The sequence below is a fragment of the Limulus polyphemus genome, unplaced genomic scaffold, assembly GCF_000517525.1.
Source record: "Limulus polyphemus unplaced genomic scaffold, Limulus_polyphemus-2.1.2 Scaffold11, whole genome shotgun sequence".
Lineage (NCBI taxonomy): Eukaryota > Metazoa > Arthropoda > Merostomata > Xiphosura > Limulidae > Limulus > Limulus polyphemus.
Window position 1 is genome coordinate 1,603,657 of NW_013665621.1, and position 18,611 is coordinate 1,622,267.

The window sequence follows — 18,611 nt, forward strand, 5'->3', positions numbered from 1 at the left end:
ACAACTTTTCGAAAAGGTTTTGTCATCATCATAAAAACCTTGTCGAAACGTTGTACATTTGCTGTTATGTTAAACTTATATTAATGTTTTTCTTCATTACCCGTTCAAGCCGTCTCCAGCCATTATTAGTCTCAAAGTGGGTTCCTCGTCATCGAATTAGACAAAAAATGTTTCGTTTGATTGTTTTGTTGAATTTCGCGTAAAGCAACGCGGAAGCAATTCTGCGTTAGCCATCCATGATTTGAAATCGATAGGCTAGATGGAAGGCAGCTAATTAACACCAACACCACCCACTGCAAACTCCAATTGAATAATGAGATTTGACTGTCACACTTATAACGCACCCATGGTTCTAAAATGCAGATCGCAATTTTTTTAATTTCACTAACCATTGGGCCGTGCTCCGCCTCTATAAAATGACATGTTCTTGCACTATAAAGAAATGTCAATGAATTGTTCGTCAATGATCAAATTATTTAAACTTAACAAAGCTATACAAAAGCTACAGATTTGTATGGATCGTCTTCTCCGGTTACAAGAAAATAACATTGAATATCTCGTGATTTTGAAACTAAAAATTAATATATTCATTATTTTCCGACAACAATATCTTTAACTAAATCAGGAAACACCTGTTCGTTTCTTCAGTTCAGTTCATCAGTTCGTTTCTTCTTACTTGCACTCTATCCTAGCACACTCAGACCGATGTTTAAAACCTAAGATCAGATGATTGCCCAAAAGTTAAATTGGGTAATGAAAACACTCTGTAATTTTAATAGAATCAGAATTATACTTTAAACATTATCCATTATTCACAGTTATGTAATAACAGCGGTAGATTTAGTTGTTTCAGAACAAAGCCACATTGAGCTGTCTGCTTTTTCAGCCGCAGAGAATCGAATCCTGGATTTTTTGTATTGTAAGTTCGTAGTCTTACCGCTGTCCCATCGGGGGTGGGGGTGGGGGCAACAAAATTCGATTATTAGATTTCTTTTTCACGAAACCTCTCTTTATTGTCTTTAGAAATTCAAATGATGATCTTCAGAAGATATTAAACTAAATTATTTAAAGTGGGTACAGCACTTCTTACATAACAACGTCCAACAATCAGGTTATAAAGTTTAGCATATTCGTTTTTAGAACTATCATCCACGTGTGCTACAGTTCAAGCACTGTAACTATTCATAGCCCAGTGTCACATGACCAGTGTCATTACCTTCGGAATGATCAGGTACTTCTTAGTAGAAAAACTCATTACACGTGGAGACAAAGGCTCAACTTGCGTGAACTGGTTACCTTTGCAATATAGCATTCCTATAGTTACTGGAAACCAGAACACTCTCCTTTTTCTCCCTCTCTCTCTCTCTCTCCTAAATCTAGCATAATATTAATAAATTAATAACAAGAATTACTTTCGACGATTCGTTTGTTTCAAATAAGAAATAAAATACTAATTTAATTGCAAAAATATGTCTGACTCGCGTCATTTCACTGAGAGAATGTCACGTACAGAACTGAGCACACGTTACTTTGTTCAAGGTTATTATAAAGAACAAAATTGTTTGTTTTTAAACTACCGAATTAATGGACATTGGAATTCTCGTAGTGGCAGACTTGTACATTAGTTCAACGAAACACATAAAACAAAACATTTTACCGTGGAAAAAGTGCGAAAACAAATAAATGTCACTTACAACGGATTTAAAACTGAAACTTTAAATGAACTATAATAAATATTCTAACTAGAAAAATTAACGTTTAAGACAAAGTTTTCAGTATTTTGTTCCACAAAAGGTTTTGAAGCGATATTTTCGGGAAATGTATTTTTCTTTAAACTTGGCCCGGCATGGCCAGATAGTTAGGGTACTCGACTCGCAATCTGTAGGTCGAGGGTTCGAATCCCAGTCACACCATACATGCTCACCCTTTCAGCCGTGGGGGCGTTATAATGTGACGGTCAATCCCACTATTCGTTGGTAAAAAAGTAGCCCAAGAGTCGGGGGTGGGTGGTGATGACTAGCTGCCTTCCCTCTAGTCTTACACTGCTAAATTAGGGACGGCTAGCGCGGATAGCCATCGTGTAGCTTTGCGCGAAATCCAACTTTAAACTTATTTGGAAAACGAACTTTTTAAGCAAGTATATTTTAGTCATTAAAACATCTTAAAAATCAATAATTTTAGAGTCATTAGACCCCCCAAAACAACACTATTTTTAGTGTTATGTATAATAAATGATATTCAATCAACAACACTTTACAAAATCTCTGAAACTAGGATGATGCTTCCTTCTTTTTTAGAATACAGATTAAACTCTAAAACAATTAAAGAAAAAATATAGAATGTCTCATCGGTTACTCTTCAGTCAAAATACAATTATGTTAAGCTTATAAACTATACTAACTTAAAAGATAAAATTTAAAATCCATTTACATGCAGGTTTTATTTTCATTTATATAACAAAGTTTACGTAAAATGAATTTGATAATATCATGAAATTGACTAGATTGGAGTTAATACTAGTGATAAACAACCTTATAACAGAAACTTTATTTTTCTTCTTTAATCGGACATTCAACGTATCGCTTTATAGATTCTTCAGTAACCTTCCATTAAAACACAAACTGTAACTTTGTTTTTGTTTTGAATTTCGCGCAAAGCTACACGAGGGCTAACTGCGCTAGCCGTCCCTAATTTAACAGTGTAAGACTAGAGGGAAGGCAGCTAGTCATCACCACCCAACTTTTGGGCTACTCTTTTACCAACGAATAGTGGGATTGACCGTCACATTATAACGCCCCCACGGCTGAAAGGGCGAGCATGTTTGGCGTGACGGGGATTCGAACCCGCGACCCTCAGATTGCGAGTCGAGCGCCCCAACCACCTGGCCATGCCGGGCCTCAAACTGTAACTAGTTTTTAGCGGAAAGCTCATGAAGAAACTATAAAGCAAACGTTTAGTGACCAATTAAAAAAAAAGTAACAAATTTGGTATTGCAAGATTGTTTGTTACTAGTATTAAAATGTCTCTATACTCCAATGTGCACTACAGAAATTAAATAATATATTGAGATTAAATTAAATTGTCTATGCTTTGTGATATTAGTACGTTTTTGGTTTTAGGCCAAACAATGAAATCGGTGATCAATATTGGAATAGTAGTAAATGCATTATTTCAGTGTTTTCAAAAATTAAAATAGCGGCACTCCCTTAACTCAGCAAAGTTTCCGTTGCGCCCCCTTCATATTAAAATAATGTTCACCTGTGATAACAGCAAAATCAAAATTTAATTACCTGTTTTTAATCATTTTTTAAAAATGAAATAATGCTTGTAAGGAGAGCGTAAATGCGAGAGCAAAAGAAAAACAAAAGCTTTGAGAGCAAAGTGATAGTTTTGTTAGAATATCGTTGTCTCCAACTCTTCTGTTTCTTCTGTAGTTATTTTTGGGTTTTCCCGTAAGAGGATGCCCCCCCCCCAGCCACCAGTACGCTCCCCCTAGAGGAGCATGCCTCACAGTTTGGAAAACACTGCATTATTTTAAGGACCCATGAATAGGAACAAAGGGGAATATGTTATGTGAATTACACCACATCTGCAATATCCTATGCCGATGAGGTCTTTCGCTCAATACTAAGGCTCATCAGGCCAGCTGAGACACGACACACACACATAGTAGTAGTAGTAGTCTAGGCGATATATATATATTATCGATATTTCATGACGACTGCTCCGATGTCAGCCAGATTCAGCAAGCGAACTATAATTATCACCAATTTTATTTCATTCATTTATAAATTGTATTTTATGGTAAAAATTGATAACGCAACATTACTTGCTTTATCTTAATTTTAGCACCGATTACTTATTTATATTTAATATAATTTAAAAAAAAATACTTAATTTTACTGTCATTCAAAAAAACTGGAGAACCAGAAAACTTGTCTTCTTGTTCGGGGAGCGGGTTAAGCAGCCACAGCGTCAAAGAGTGAAAACCATAGTAGTATTTCTAAGAACCCATGAGTGAAAGAAATGAAGAACATGTTATAACATGTGTTAAAATTTCATACAATTTTTGTAAGCGTGTAGCTTTCTCAGATCATTTGTAAGACAAATAATCTTGTTTTTAATTTAACGTTGTTCCTCGATGGCTTAGCGAGACCTTTAAGAGCTCATAACGATACAATTCGGGATTCGGATTAAATTTAACGTTGTTCCTCGATGGCTTAGCGAGACGATTAAGAGCTCATAAGGATACAATTCGGGATTCGGATTGAATTTAACGTTGTTCCTCGATGGCTTTGCGAGACGATTAAGAGCTCATAAGGATACAATTCGGGATTCGGATTAAATTTACCGTTGTTCCTCGATGCCTTAGCGAGACGATTAAGAGCTCATAACGATACAATTCGGGATTCGGATTAAATTTACCGTTGATCCTCGATGGTTTACTGGGAAGTTTAAGAGCTCATAACGATACAATTCAGGATTCGGAAACGGTGCAAACAACTGATTGTAGCTTTGCATTAAAACAATAAACACGCATTAACTATTATTTTTGTTATTTAACCTTTTTTTTTCGTCTAACACTAAACTATATAATTTAATTCTAAATAAAATTGTGAGTTAAAAACTAATTGGATTACATTAAGTTAAGGAAAAAATTAACTTCTCAAATTTTGTTTCTTTGTTTTGTTGTTAAGCACAATACTAAACAATGGGCTATATGTGCTGTGCTCACCAGGGGTATCGAAACCCGTTTGTTTGTTTTTTAGCGTTGTGAGCCTTCAAACTTACCGCTGAGTCACTGGGAGATAACTCAAATAATCAAACATATTTGCAAGACATATGCCAACTGAAGTACATTGTCAGAAATTTGATTTTCATCATAAAAACTATTGTAATAGAATTTCTCAGAGCGAAATGTCTAGTCAATATCAATTTGTATCATCAAAGATGAAGTTATTTAAATGATATCACTATAAAATCCATCTGTGCTTCACGGGTATTACAGTTACGTATGTTAACATTAGTGGTTCAACTTTGTTAAGACATCCAGCCGGACAACGAATTATAACGTTAAAATCCGGGGTTTGATTTCCCGCAGTGGACACAGCGGATAGCCCAATGTGGCTTTACTTTAAAACAAACAAAACAGCATTGTTATGATCCCCATGAAACTGAAAGCTTCATAGTTCAAAACAAGGACTGATTATAGCAAAATATCCATGAACGGTTCATAGATTAAAAATAATAATAATGAGAATTTCGTAAGTTAATTTTATGTGTTATATGATTCCTACTTATATAGCACAATTCTTACAAGAATGGAGTGAAAATCACAATATTCACACCCCTTTCACAGGAGGTTATGCTGGTTCAGCAAAGTTTGCCACGTGGAGAAATCTCCACATCATCCAACTTCCTTTCAGAGGAGGTTATAAACATATCAAGGTTATGCTGGTTCAGCAAACTTCGCCACGTGGAGAAATCTTCACATCATCCAACTTCCTTTCAGAGGAGGTTATAAACATATCAAGGTTATGCTGGTTCAGCAAACTTCGCCACGTGGAGAAATCTTGTAACAGTTTGAAAAAAAAAAAGCACAGTCTATTTTCATACATCACAATTCGACAATTATGTAAATGCACAACTCGTCTTACAAGTGTGGTTTTGATTTTATGACTTCCCTAAGTCACCAATATACAGTTACAATTTTGACAACTCTCACTAGCTCCAAGGTCAGGCAGTCTAAAGCTGCATGACTACCTCCGAGAAAACTAGAACAGAAAGGAAATTCTGCTTTACAGAAAAATATGTTAGGTTACCAACTCATAAACGTGATTAATATACTCTTAAGACCCTAAATATAATATCAGTAATAACCCATGAATGAGAATGTAAATAGTAAAACTGTATTATATGTATATGTATTGAAAGATATTATATGCAGAACTTTGAATATAAACAGGTGATGTATTTAATGGTAAAGGATGTCGATTTGAAGCAGAAATCAAACTGAGCCATTTATTTATGTGTAAGCTTTTTCTAACAACAAAATACCAATTCCAGACTCTGAACATTGCTAAACATTATCTCGTGGATTAATTCTTAACTAAATAAAGCATACAACTTACAGCACTAGTATAGGTGGAATAAGTAATGACGTTACAAAATGAAGTAGCTCATATCTTTAGACTTCGAATGTTTATTCAGGCTGTACCAAAATTATTCATTAAAAAATAAAATGACTTACAATATAAAGTATAAAAGCAAAGGCTCCTAATTTCTGCATAGTTGAAATTAATGGTATCAAGTTTCTCGTCACCAGGTGGCAAGTCAGTCGCATAAATAACAACATGGCGTCTAAGCAGAAGTAAGTGAAGTGTGTGATCTCTATGCCAAGTGTGAAAATTTGGAGTTTGCTCTGTGGTGATCGCAACGAAAGACATTATGTAGATACAACTGTGTATATTGTACTTTGATACAATAAATTAAAACTTTGAAAGTTTCGGAGCCGCTGCTTTCATCCATTATGTCGTGGTGGGCAGAGCACAGTTAGCCCATTGTGCTAACTTTAAAACAAACAAACAAACAATCCATTATGTTTTCATAAAGTTTAATTCTTTGAATGAATAAACTTTTGTAAACGCTGTATGTTAAAACAAAAATTTATTTTAACTCAAAGCACATAGTTATATATGACTTTCTACATGCCACGAAGTTCTAAAAATAATAAATGCGTGAGAATTTTATCTGTTACTTTCGTAGTGTTTTTATTTTGATAGGTGTTTTTAGTATATCCGTGGTATTTAGGCACACCATATGTTTACTACACCCTTTTTTAGTATAGATTTTTTTTTTAATTCAGAATCTTAATATAGAACACGGTTCAAAGAAGTAGCTAATTCATTTTGCCCAAGTTATTTATTGTTCTTGGTCAATCATTTAAGGTGTTACCTGTGCCTTCTCGAGGAAAAGATTTCTGAAAAATTCTAAATCCTATGTGAGATATACAGCGATCTTTTCTATTGGAAGGCCAAGTGACTGGAGGATATAATCTCCCTCGTTTTGTGATAGGAATGACTAACAGGCATGCGAAGGAGAACATTATTGTTTTGTGTATATAATACTATGTTTTCTCAGTCTGTAACAGACTGAACATATTCTGAGAGATTCTAGGAGAAATACAGATTTTATTAATGTTATTGGAGAACCCTCTTTCCAGTAAAAGGCATTGTCCTTCGTGAATACACATTTTGATAGTTTATCTGAAGTGAATAAAGATTGTTTCATTTTGTCACCCATTTTGTCCAGCATCTTTAATTTTTTTAAAACACAGTTTAAGTCAGACAATTCACAGTTGTTCCATAATACATTTCCTGTTCGAACCTTCTTTTATTCTACAGAGCCTAGGGGAAACCAGTGCACCTGAGAATACCACAATTCATAGCTTTGAGCAATATAACTTTTGAATTTTGAGAAACTAATGGCTTAAATTTTTGAATGAGTATTTACTTTATACTGAAATATAATTTTATTGGGATTTATAAGGCAAAGTTAGTTTAAGAAGATAATAAATGGGAAGAGTAATTTTGTACATTAAGGTTACTTTGACAAATAAAGATATCAGGGAAATTTATTATTATAATTATAAATGTTAATATTAAACATATACATGTTCCAAGAAATATTTCTTATTACTAGGTTAAAAACAACTTCAAATATTAAGCAAACCCTTTACAAAGAAACAAATGTATTTTTTAATAGCACTTACTCTTTGTCATTGCCACACCAGCATCTCTGTACCAAAACACAGAAGAGGTCTAGTTATTAGTTACAGAGCTTTAAGGTATGCATTTGGTAACAAATGGGGGAAAAAATCATTTGGTCTAAACGTATAAGAAGTACATAGATGATTGAGACGGTGGAGGTTAACAGAACTTTGATTGGGGGAAAAATCAGAAAAGCCAAAAGATACGGATGGGACACATTATCCATATAGAAGTAGGAAAGTATATCACTCAGCAGGTGAGTTAATTATTCGTATCTAAAAAAATTAAAATTGCTTGTTTAGAGTATTAACTGCATAAATATCAAACGTAAATAAATGTATTCAGTGGTTAAAAAAAAACACGCGTTTGGGGAACTGGGAATTTCACGTAAAGTAAAAAAAAAAATGTTGAACCCTCTTTATTGCGTGACTCGAACTTCGTATTTGAATATAATACACAATATTGTAGAAACGTTAAACGAGCTTTCTTTAATTTGAGTAAAGTGACGAAAGGTTTGTTTTGAATTTCGCGCAAAGCTACACGAGCGCTATCTGTGCTAGCCGTCCCTAATTTAGCAGTGTAAGACTAGAGGGAAGGAAGCTAGTCAACCGCCAACTCTTGAGCTACTCTTTTACCAACGAATAGTGGGATTGACTAAATTTATTTTCACATACCCGTCTTTTTTTACTGTTATTATTGATGAAGTTGAGCGTTTGAAGTAATACTGCGTCTAGATAATTTTTCAAACAATTAATAAAATTTTTAAAAATTAAACTAACTAAAAACATAGCATTATCAATTTTCAACGAATATATATATATATATATATATAAACATTTATTGTATATTTTCTTATTTACTTAGATTCTGAGTTGATGAGAAATGACTCCCGTAAATATACTAAGAAGAGTTTTATATTGCAGTATAAGGATCCTCCTATATTTGCAAGCTGTCTTATATACTGAAACGTTTTCTATAAAGAATACGAACCAACACGCTAGATCTCTCCACTTCTGTAGGTTTTAATACATGGAGTGTTTTGCATCTGACTTGCTGTGCATTTTACCTGATGCCAAACCTTACTGAAAGTCTACAACTTAAAAATAGCACTTTCATTTTGCGCCAAACTTTTTTTTTTTCGTATGTAATTTTTATGTTTTATAACAGCCTTTATATCTTAAAAGAACGTGTGGTTATGATTAAATTAACTAATAAATTAATACATCAATAGTTTAGTTTAAAATCTTCAAAGCCTCTCCCCTCCAATCCCCGATGGATCAGCGATAAGCTTTTCTGGCGTAAACAATATAAGTCGTCAGGATAGAATAACTTAAAAACTTAGATTTAATTTTAAAAATATTGTATTTCAATACGGTTAATTCCGGGCGAACACATTGATTTTCCTGATATATATATTTTTTGCCTATTAAGCTCAGCGTGTATCTTTTCACTTTGACAGTCTTTGTTTTAAGGTGGTTCACTTGCTACGTGTATCTTTTCACTTTGGCAGTCTTTGTTTTAAGGTGGTTCACATGCTACGTGTATCGTTTCACTTTGACAGTCTTTGTATTAAGGTGATTGACTTGCTACGTGTATCGTTTCACTTTGACAGTCTTTGTTTTAAGGTGGTTCACTTGCTACGTGAATCTTGTCACTTTGACAGTCTTTGTTTTAAGGTGGTTCACTTGCTACGTATATCGTTTACTTTGACAGTCTTTGTTTTAAGGTGGTTCACATGCTACGTGTATCGTTTCACTTTGACAGTCTTTGTATTAAGGTGATTCACTTGCTACGTGTAGGGTTTCACTTTGACAGTCTTTGTTTTAAGGTGGTTCACTTGCTACGTGAATCTTGTCACTTTGACAGTCTTTGTTTTAAGGTGGTTCACTTGCTACGTGTATCGTTTCACTTTGACAGTCTTTGTTTTAAGGTGGTTCACTTGCTACGTGTATCGTTTCACTTTGACAGTCTTTGTTTTAAGGTGGTTCACTTGATAATTCTAATAATTGATCTAGAAATGGACTTCTGCGATCTTAAAACACGTGTAATATTGTAAACTATGGAGAAGTTTTCTGGTGTACCTTGACATATTACTGAACAATGTTAAAGGATCAGTGTTAACATATAAATCAAGTAACAATAATAACATATTAGCAAGCTCTTATACATGTATATACCCCCTCCCCCACACACACACTCATACATACAGGAACACAATTGCTAATTTTTCAGGGGGAAAACTAAGTTTATGAAAACTTTTTCAAGTTACTACTTTTAGGTATTGCTAAACGTTTTGGAAGGATAACATTCCACAGACCAACACATTATCGGTTACTTTTAGTTTACACATTGACGGTTAGTTGTCTAATCAGATTTGTGTTTGTCTCATTGTTTGTTGAATTTTGTGCAAAGCTACTGGAGGCCTATCCATGCTAGCCGTCCTTAATTTTGAAGTAATAGACTAGAGGGAAGGCAACTAGTCAGCACCAACAACTATTGGGTTTCTCTAATTGAATAGTAGAATTGACCGTCACATTATAACGTCCCTATGGCTGAAAGGGAAAGCATGTTCTGTGATGGGATTCGACCCCGCGACCAGTAGAATAGCTTATTTTTTTGATGAGAAGCTTTATCGTGTATCTCTACATAATTAATTCTTTTTTACTTATATCTTACTCATACTATTACATAACTATATCATACATATATATATGTATATATAGAATACTTGACTTCTTGACTTTGACTTGTTCTTTATAAATTCAAATATAAATAAAAAGCAGTCGTTAAAAGTGTTAACTAATTTAAACTTAAGACACGAAAAATTTACTTTCTCTTTATTAATTACATAATATATCTATTTATTTTTGTTACTACGAAAGAGACATTTGCGTCTTGTCCTAGAAAATAAATAAATCAGAAATGTTGCTCTTAAAAGTATTTTTCAACAACAATAATTAGGAACGTTTACAGTAGAAAATAACAATAACCGAGACTTGCTTTCCCAAGCGAATCTTGACGTGTGACGTATTCATATTAACAACATGAGTAATAATGAACAAGTTGTTACCTAACCTGATTAAAGTTATAACTTAATATCTAAGTAAGGACGATGTCACGTACAACTGTAAAATTAATTTACGTCTCTATAATGGTTAACAAGCCTACTTCTCGTGCGCAAATATCTTGAACATCAAATGTCTGTTTCGTTTGGCTTTTCACATTTATTTTGATATTACATTTCCCTATTGTTTTGAACAAAGGTATATCTTATTAATGCATATCAAACAAATTATTTCGGTTAGCTGACCACATAATAAATGCTAATTCAAATAACTTATATATGTACGTGTTTCAAAAATGAGTCATCCACAGATTGGTCTTTTTTCAGCTAAGAAATAACCAACCAAAACGTTAGGTTATAAGGGGTTCACTTTCTTGTTGATGTAGTTTCAAAGACAAACAAAAAACTAGATGAGTTTCAGCAAACAGTCCCATTTATTAGGTCAAGTGTTACTGAAACAAGTTTTATTGTTACTATTATTATACAACAATCATACGCAAATTCTGAGAAATTAACTCGAACACAATAAAAAGTTTAAGTTGTTTTATGATCAACATATCAGACAAAATGAAGACCTAGTTTTTAGCTAGTTACATGGGTTAGTTTGTGTTTGTTTTTAATTATGCACAAAGCTACACAAGGGCTATCTGTGCTCTGCCCACCACGGGTATCGAAACCCGGTTTCTAGCGTTGTAAGTCCGCAGACATACAGCTGTGCCACTGGGGGGCTACATGGGTTAGAGTTGTGGAAAATTAAATGTATATGCATCTATAGACATTTGCTTGGCATACAATTTTGTTCCTAAATTGTTTTTGTTTAAAACTTTCTATCTTCTTTCCGGCAGTCATTGAAACGATGTAACTTACACGTGCTTTGTTATTTTAAATGCATTAACTATAATTTAATTCTCTAGATGAAAGGTGTTAAGTTCAAATACCTCAGACCATAAATTTAATTAAAAATCGTAGCTCGTAATACCTAGACGAAACGGTTTACATTATTTATTCTCTTTTGATAGAAAAAATGTAAAACAATTGTTAACTGTGTTGTAAACAATTAAGTAAATTTGTTGTATTGCTAGGACTGCGAAAGAAAAAATAAAAGACAACAAAACCTTGCCTCTGTACACCTGGTTGTTAGAAAACCAAACTCTATATAAGATTGCTAGATTCTATATACTTTCTAAATAACCAGGACAGAACTGTTGGACTCAAGTGTTTCTAATCAAACTGTATATGATGTTAGTAGCCTATAGTCTTTCTAAGAAGCCAGTAAACAGAACTGTTAGACTCAACTATTTCTAATCAAACTGTATTTGAGGTTATTAGCCTATACTCTTTCTAAGCAGCCAGTAAACAGAACAGTTAGACTCAAGTATTTCTAATCAAACTGTATTTGAGGTTATTAGCTTATACGCTTTCTAGGCAGTCAGTAAACAGAACTATTAGACTCAAGTATTTCTAATCAAACTGTATATGATGTTATTAGCCTATAGTTTTTCTAAGAAGCCAGTAAAAAGAACAGTTAGACTCAAGTATTTCTAATCAAACTGTATATGATGTTATTAGCCTATAGTCTTTCTAAGCAGCCAGTAAAAGAACAGTTAGACTCAAGTATTTCTAATCAAACTGTATATAAGGTTATTAGCCTACACCCTTTCTAAGCAGCCAGTATACAGGGCTGTTAGGTTCAAATATTTATATTCAAAGTGCATACAATATTTTAAAATAAGCAGCAAGTGACCACCTTAATTAATTGAAAAAAAAAAAGCTTTCCACACTCTTACTAAATGAATTTATTTTGCAACTTTTCAGCCTTAGGCCTACTTCAAGCAATGCACGAACTACACAACTGACTTGGATGGAATATTAGTCATTTACATGCTTTTTTGTTTTTTTAATACAACAACTACACTCAAACCTTGTATGTTATTTAATTATGCAGATGGGAAGTGTGTAGCTCAAATAACTTCAGACCATAAATCTAATGAAACATCGTAGCTGGTAATACAAGTTAACACTGAAGAAAAGTTAACTTATTTTTAAAAAAATAATTCTAATCTTAAAAGAGAAATTTCTTTGATTAATGCAATGCATACAAGATTGTTAGCCTCTACTATTTCAAAACAATCCTTACACAGAGCTGTTAGACTGAACCACTTGTAATCAAACTCTCTATAAAGCTATTAGATTCAACCTTTTCAATTACCTTTATTCATTTTATTACTGCCATACATTACAATACTTTTATGTATTGTATTTTCTACTTCCTTGTTGGTGTTCAGGTTTTTTTTTGTTATTCTAACACAGCATGTTTAAGCTTTCTCGTAGTGCGTGCTGATCAAATGGTAGCGACATCTATTTGATGCGAAAAACCTAACTGATAGTGATTATAAAAATCTTCAGGAAAAGCAAATTCTTTTTTAATCTCCTTCCTGGATATTTTCTCAGTGACAACAAGCTATAGTTAATGATCTATAATTATAATTTGATAGAAACGAAAACGAAACTCACCTCAAATCGGCCGACCTGCTGGTCTGTCTGGCTCGCTCTCGAAAGCTCTCCAATAGCCCACAAGTTTTGTAAGTGAGCAGCTGCAGGTAAGAAACTGGAATCGGTCTGTAAGATAGTTATAACAAATGATTTTTTTTTCTTTTCTCAAGAATCCTTAGAAATGCTATTGGTCGTTAATTAATTTCAACTTTCAACAAACGATAGTATTCTTGAAGTTTTCATCATATTTTTAAAAACTAGTTTTTAAATTTAAGTGGGAAATGCGGACTTACAAAGCTAGAAACCGGGTTTCGATACCCGTGGTGGGCAGAGCACAGATAACCCATTGTGTAGCTTCGTGCTTAACTTCAAACAAACAACACAAATAAATATCATGAAATTATCATTAATGTCATGTAAAATATTCCTTATAATATCACCCTAATAATTTGAAATTAGGTAAAACTTTCTGCAACAGACAATCACACAGAACTACAGCCACGTGATAGACAAATGTCCATCTCGCAAAAAAAGAATAAAAAGCTGTGCTAATCGGGTTGTGAAATATCTTCAAAATTTGATACGATGGCTGGATGAGTATGTAAGAGCTCTCGAGATTTTTAAATAACTTAAAGTCATGGGACACGTTTCGAAGAAAGGTCTTCGATATTCTGAGCGGAAGTGAGAAAAAGAACTGGTGAAAGGCGAAGAGTTTAGGACAGCAACGGGTTCCGAACTCACATATATGTAAATAAGTGACCATTTTAATTAATAGAGAAAATGTTTTCCACACTCTTATTAAATGAATTTATTTTGCAACTTTTCAGTATTAGGCCTACTTCAGGCAATGCTCGAATTATAACTGATTCGGATGGAATATTAGTAATTTATATGTTGTTTGTTTTTCTTTTTTAATACAGCAACTATACTTAAACCTGTGGTTATTAAAGAGAATCTTCTGACTCCCTAAACTGGCCCATTTATTGGTAATGTTAAGGAAATAATAAAAAAGTATTCGAAATTCACGAATGTTCACAAACTTCCAGCCAAAATAAAGTATTGAGAATACACTTGACTTTACATTTGGAAATGCATCATTTTGTCTTTTCTTGATTTCTATCTAACAAACTTCACTATATACGATGTAACTCTTGCCGTGGTATAACTTGTAAATGTACAATCATACAGCACCACGTATTGTACATAGATAGGTTTTATAAAATCTTAAGCACTTGCTTCTTTTTTCATTTTTTATTTTTAAACGACACTAGGACTACCCTCATAAACTCCTTAAAAAAAATGTAAAGTAAATACCGACAACGTGCAGAATAGTCGTGACGAAGTTTTTTTTACAAAATGTCAATAATACTTTTCTCTGTGTCCTGTATAAGCTACTGATCACATAAATGTTTCTCTGTTACTACAGACCTATGTTAAAAATAATAATAAATGCTCCCAAATGAGCTACAGTATTCTATTTTAAGAAATACCTTTTACTATATGCGACACAGTGTGACGGGTGGAACACGTGTAATGAAAATATTGTCGTAACAATAAATTTTTATGCGCTTTCAAAAACTCGGAAAATTCCAAAGGAGCCAAAACTAGCTAGTAAATCACGTAAATATCGTACTCGGGTTAACTACAAGAGCTTAACCCTAAGTATACCACCTTGGATGCATTTCTACCCAACTACACTTCAAATCTATATTACTCAACACAGGATGAGCCAGTGCTTTCCTTATAGTTATAACCCTTTGTAGCCACAAATCCCTATCCTTCCAATCTCACGCGTTTTACATTTTATTGTTTTTAGGTTAGGGCGTATACGCACCCCAGTTGATATAACCAAGGTGGAAACTGCTTGGTATACGGACGTTTAATTGAAAATGAGGTATGTGCGCTGTATTTTAAGAAATAGGGTGTCTAAATATAAAGGAAGTAATTTCCAATTCTAGATAACTGTTTCAATTAAGAAGTAAATAATATTCACCTTAGAAATGAAAATATAATTAGCTATTACCTCGAATAATATAATAATGATGATGTGGAAATATTGTCAGACCAATGCAGTTAGATTCGCCCCCCCCCCCCAGTGGCACAGCGGTATGTCTAGCGGACTTACAACGCTAGAATCCGGGTTTCGATACCCGTGGTGGGCAGATCACAGATAGCCCATTGTGTAACTCTGTGCTTTATTCCAAACAAACAAACAGTTAGATTCAAAGTTCACTATAAAGTACAACAATAGAATATTCTTATCCTAGTATTTTATTCACTCATTGAACATTTTGCTGTTTGTGCGTTTTGCAGGAAGTAAAAACTAACAGAAGTTACTGTGTATACCATCTTGTTCAGATATGACAGGAAACAATGTTAAAGCTATATCATACCTTATCCATATGGCCAACTTCCCGTACAGGTCTATCACCAATCAGAGTTCTTGGAATTGTCATTCGAGCATTACTTCCCTCAAGAGAAAGAGGAAAAAATATATATAAAGATCTTTTATTATTTTGATTTTTTATGATGTCATAAAATATGGGCTCAATGTGATCGGATGTAAATGATTTCATTACAAAAAATATTTTTTTTTCCACGAAGGAACAAAAAACTGGCACGAAACGTCAGTTTTTTTTTAAACTTCACACATAAATTTCTCTCTCATTCTTAAACCAAACACTGAATGAAGAAAAAGCAGTTCTTGTGACTATACAACGTAATTCTGTTGAGGACAGACTTATATTTATTGAAAATAAAGAGCAGGTTATTCGTTTCATGTGTCGTTTCCAATAGGTATAAATTACTAAAAAAATGTCTCAACTCCAAAACTAAACTGTGTTATTCAGATTTTATAGACAGTATCTTAGAACTCTACAGGAACTTTATAAAGAGATATAGTTACTGGAGCTTCTCTGTAGATTCTCAAATTCTCTATCCCAAATTTTCTCCACTGAGGCGAGGGTTGGCGTAATACCAATCTCAAAGCTACGACTCCAAGCCAAGCAAGACGACTCTATAGAATTATATATATATATATACAAATATTTATAACACTTTAGACGAAATATTAACATTTAAAGAAATACTTCATTTTTCAAGCACGTTTATAAAGATATACTAGATGAATTGTAAACAAAAACAAGTTACGTGAATCCGTGAAAAATGTTTTTTGGTAAGGGAACTGGAATGTTCTAAATTAAAGACAATTTTGAACATACTTGTTTTTGTGTGATTGATACGTAATCCTGGCTTCCTTCCTCACAGTGGGGGTCACACATGAGCACAGCACGATGGACACAGATCTCCCACTCTAACGTTTCACGATCTGAAGAACATTTATATCAAAACATGTGGTTGATTTTTACTCATCTAAATATTGGAGGTTACGAGTTTTCGGAGCGATAATAGTAATTTAAAACATTGGATTATTTTACTTTGTTTTTTATTAAATAAGTCACCGAATTCTGTATTGTCAAAATATAAAATGAGGTATCTTAATTTTGTATCATTGTTTTTATTCTTTCTATTCACTTACAAAAATTGAACTGTATTTCTATATCATTTGAATTAATTTTAAGAAGCCCCCCCCCCCAGTGGCACAGCGGTATGTCTGTGGACCTATACTGCTAGAAACCGGGTTTCGATACCCGTGGTGGGCAGAGCACAGATAGCCCTTTGTGTAGCTTTGTGCTTAATAAACAACAACAATAACAATAGTTCGTCTAAACGTTGGAAGTTAAACATCAACCTACTAAATTAATTAGTGCTGTATAGTATTAATGTTCTGGAATATTCGTTGGGAATCATTATCTGATTTCATGACTCATGTAACCAACAACTTAATCATAATCAGTAATAAAGAAAAGCTTCTTAAGTTAGTAAGCGTTAAAATATTTATGAGTAAAACTTCAAGTCAGTCAACGAGGACTAGCAAAGGAAATATTCATAAAACCAGAGTTAGATTGCCTCAAGGAAGCCAGCTGGAAAGATTCAAGACGAAGCTTATTACTGGGAAATCCTAAAGAAGAAGTCTTGAAAGTGTGATTTATTTAACAATTAATCCTTTTGAGATTATCTAAATGTAATGTCAAGAACAAATGGCTAATCTGTTGTTCACAACCATACCTCTTTCTTCTTTATATATATATATATATATATCAATGTCAAAGAAATTTAGGATCAAAGAAATATTATAAAATTTACAAAATAAACCAGGTACGTAGGACAAAATTAATCCTTCTTTTTAAGCTTTCTCAAATACTTTTATCAAATTGCTATTATCAAGTGCCCAGCATGGCCAGATGGTTAGGGCACTCGATTCGCAAAAACATGCTCGCCCTTTCAGCCGTGGGGGCGTTATAATGTGACGGTCAATCTCACTGTTCGTTGGTAAAAGAGTAGCCCAAGAGTTGGCGGTGGGTGGTGATGACTAGCTGCCTTCCCTCTAGTCTTACACTGCTAAATTGGAGACGGTTAGCGCAGATAGCCCTCGTGTAGCTTTGCGCGAAATTAAAAGAAACAAACAAGCTATTATCAAAAGCGTATTTCATAAATTTCTTAAATGTTCTATTAATGAGACTACGTTATTCAACAATAATATTTCATTACCTAATTCTTGTTTTGTAAGACAATTTTAAAACTCTCTACACATTAAAATAAAAAGCTGACACTTTTTAGCTTTCTTATTACACGATTATTGACGTGATCACAGAGAAAGGTTTGCGATAAAATGTAGTCTGTAGCTTTTGCTCATTTTTGTCTTCAACCGATACGTCTAAAGAAAGGAAAACTATCATTTTCGTCTACCTCATAAGTAAATTCATTGAAGCCGCTAAACTATTTAGATAACTAGCCAATTTTATTAAACTCTTTTTACCATGTGGCCATATCACAAAAGTGTCATCAACATATCCAATACAAAGTTCTTGTGTAAAATTAAAATATTTAAAGCTTGAATTTCAAACTCATTTATTTATACACATATCAAATAATAGCCGAGATCCCTAACTAATCTTTCATTCCGTCTGTAATTCTTTAAATATTTTTTTTTTACCGGAATAAGAGTGGTGAAACTATACTTTTTCTTAATTTTGTGAATAAAGAAGCTGAATAAAATGAAATTAGTCAATTACATACCTTGAGTCTATAAATATCATTAATTTTGGGAACCTTAGGAACTGCGTAAATAATTGTAAGACTATAAACTTACGTGGGTACGTAATTCCTTCCTTTTTTGTTGGTGGCAAGATATCTAATTTTAATTTTTGTATCAATTCTATGAA

The 18,611-nt window shown here is 33.4% G+C and overlaps 1 protein-coding gene across 1 annotated transcript in view; it reads right to left on the reverse strand.

The window, feature by feature from the left end:
* LOC111085134 (nicolin-1-like) overlaps nt 1–18,611 on the reverse strand; it is a 26,899-nt gene that overhangs the window by 4,421 nt on the left and 3,867 nt on the right. The window contains exons 3-6 of the mRNA XM_022382451.1: nt 16,548–16,654; nt 16,232–16,342; nt 15,720–15,797; nt 13,348–13,452 (exon numbers count right to left, since the gene is read on the reverse strand). Of these exons, the coding sequence (XP_022238159.1) occupies nt 13,348–13,452; nt 15,720–15,797; nt 16,232–16,342; nt 16,548–16,654 (401 nt within the window). The remainder of the gene's footprint in view (nt 1–13,347; nt 13,453–15,719; nt 15,798–16,231; nt 16,343–16,547; nt 16,655–18,611) is intronic.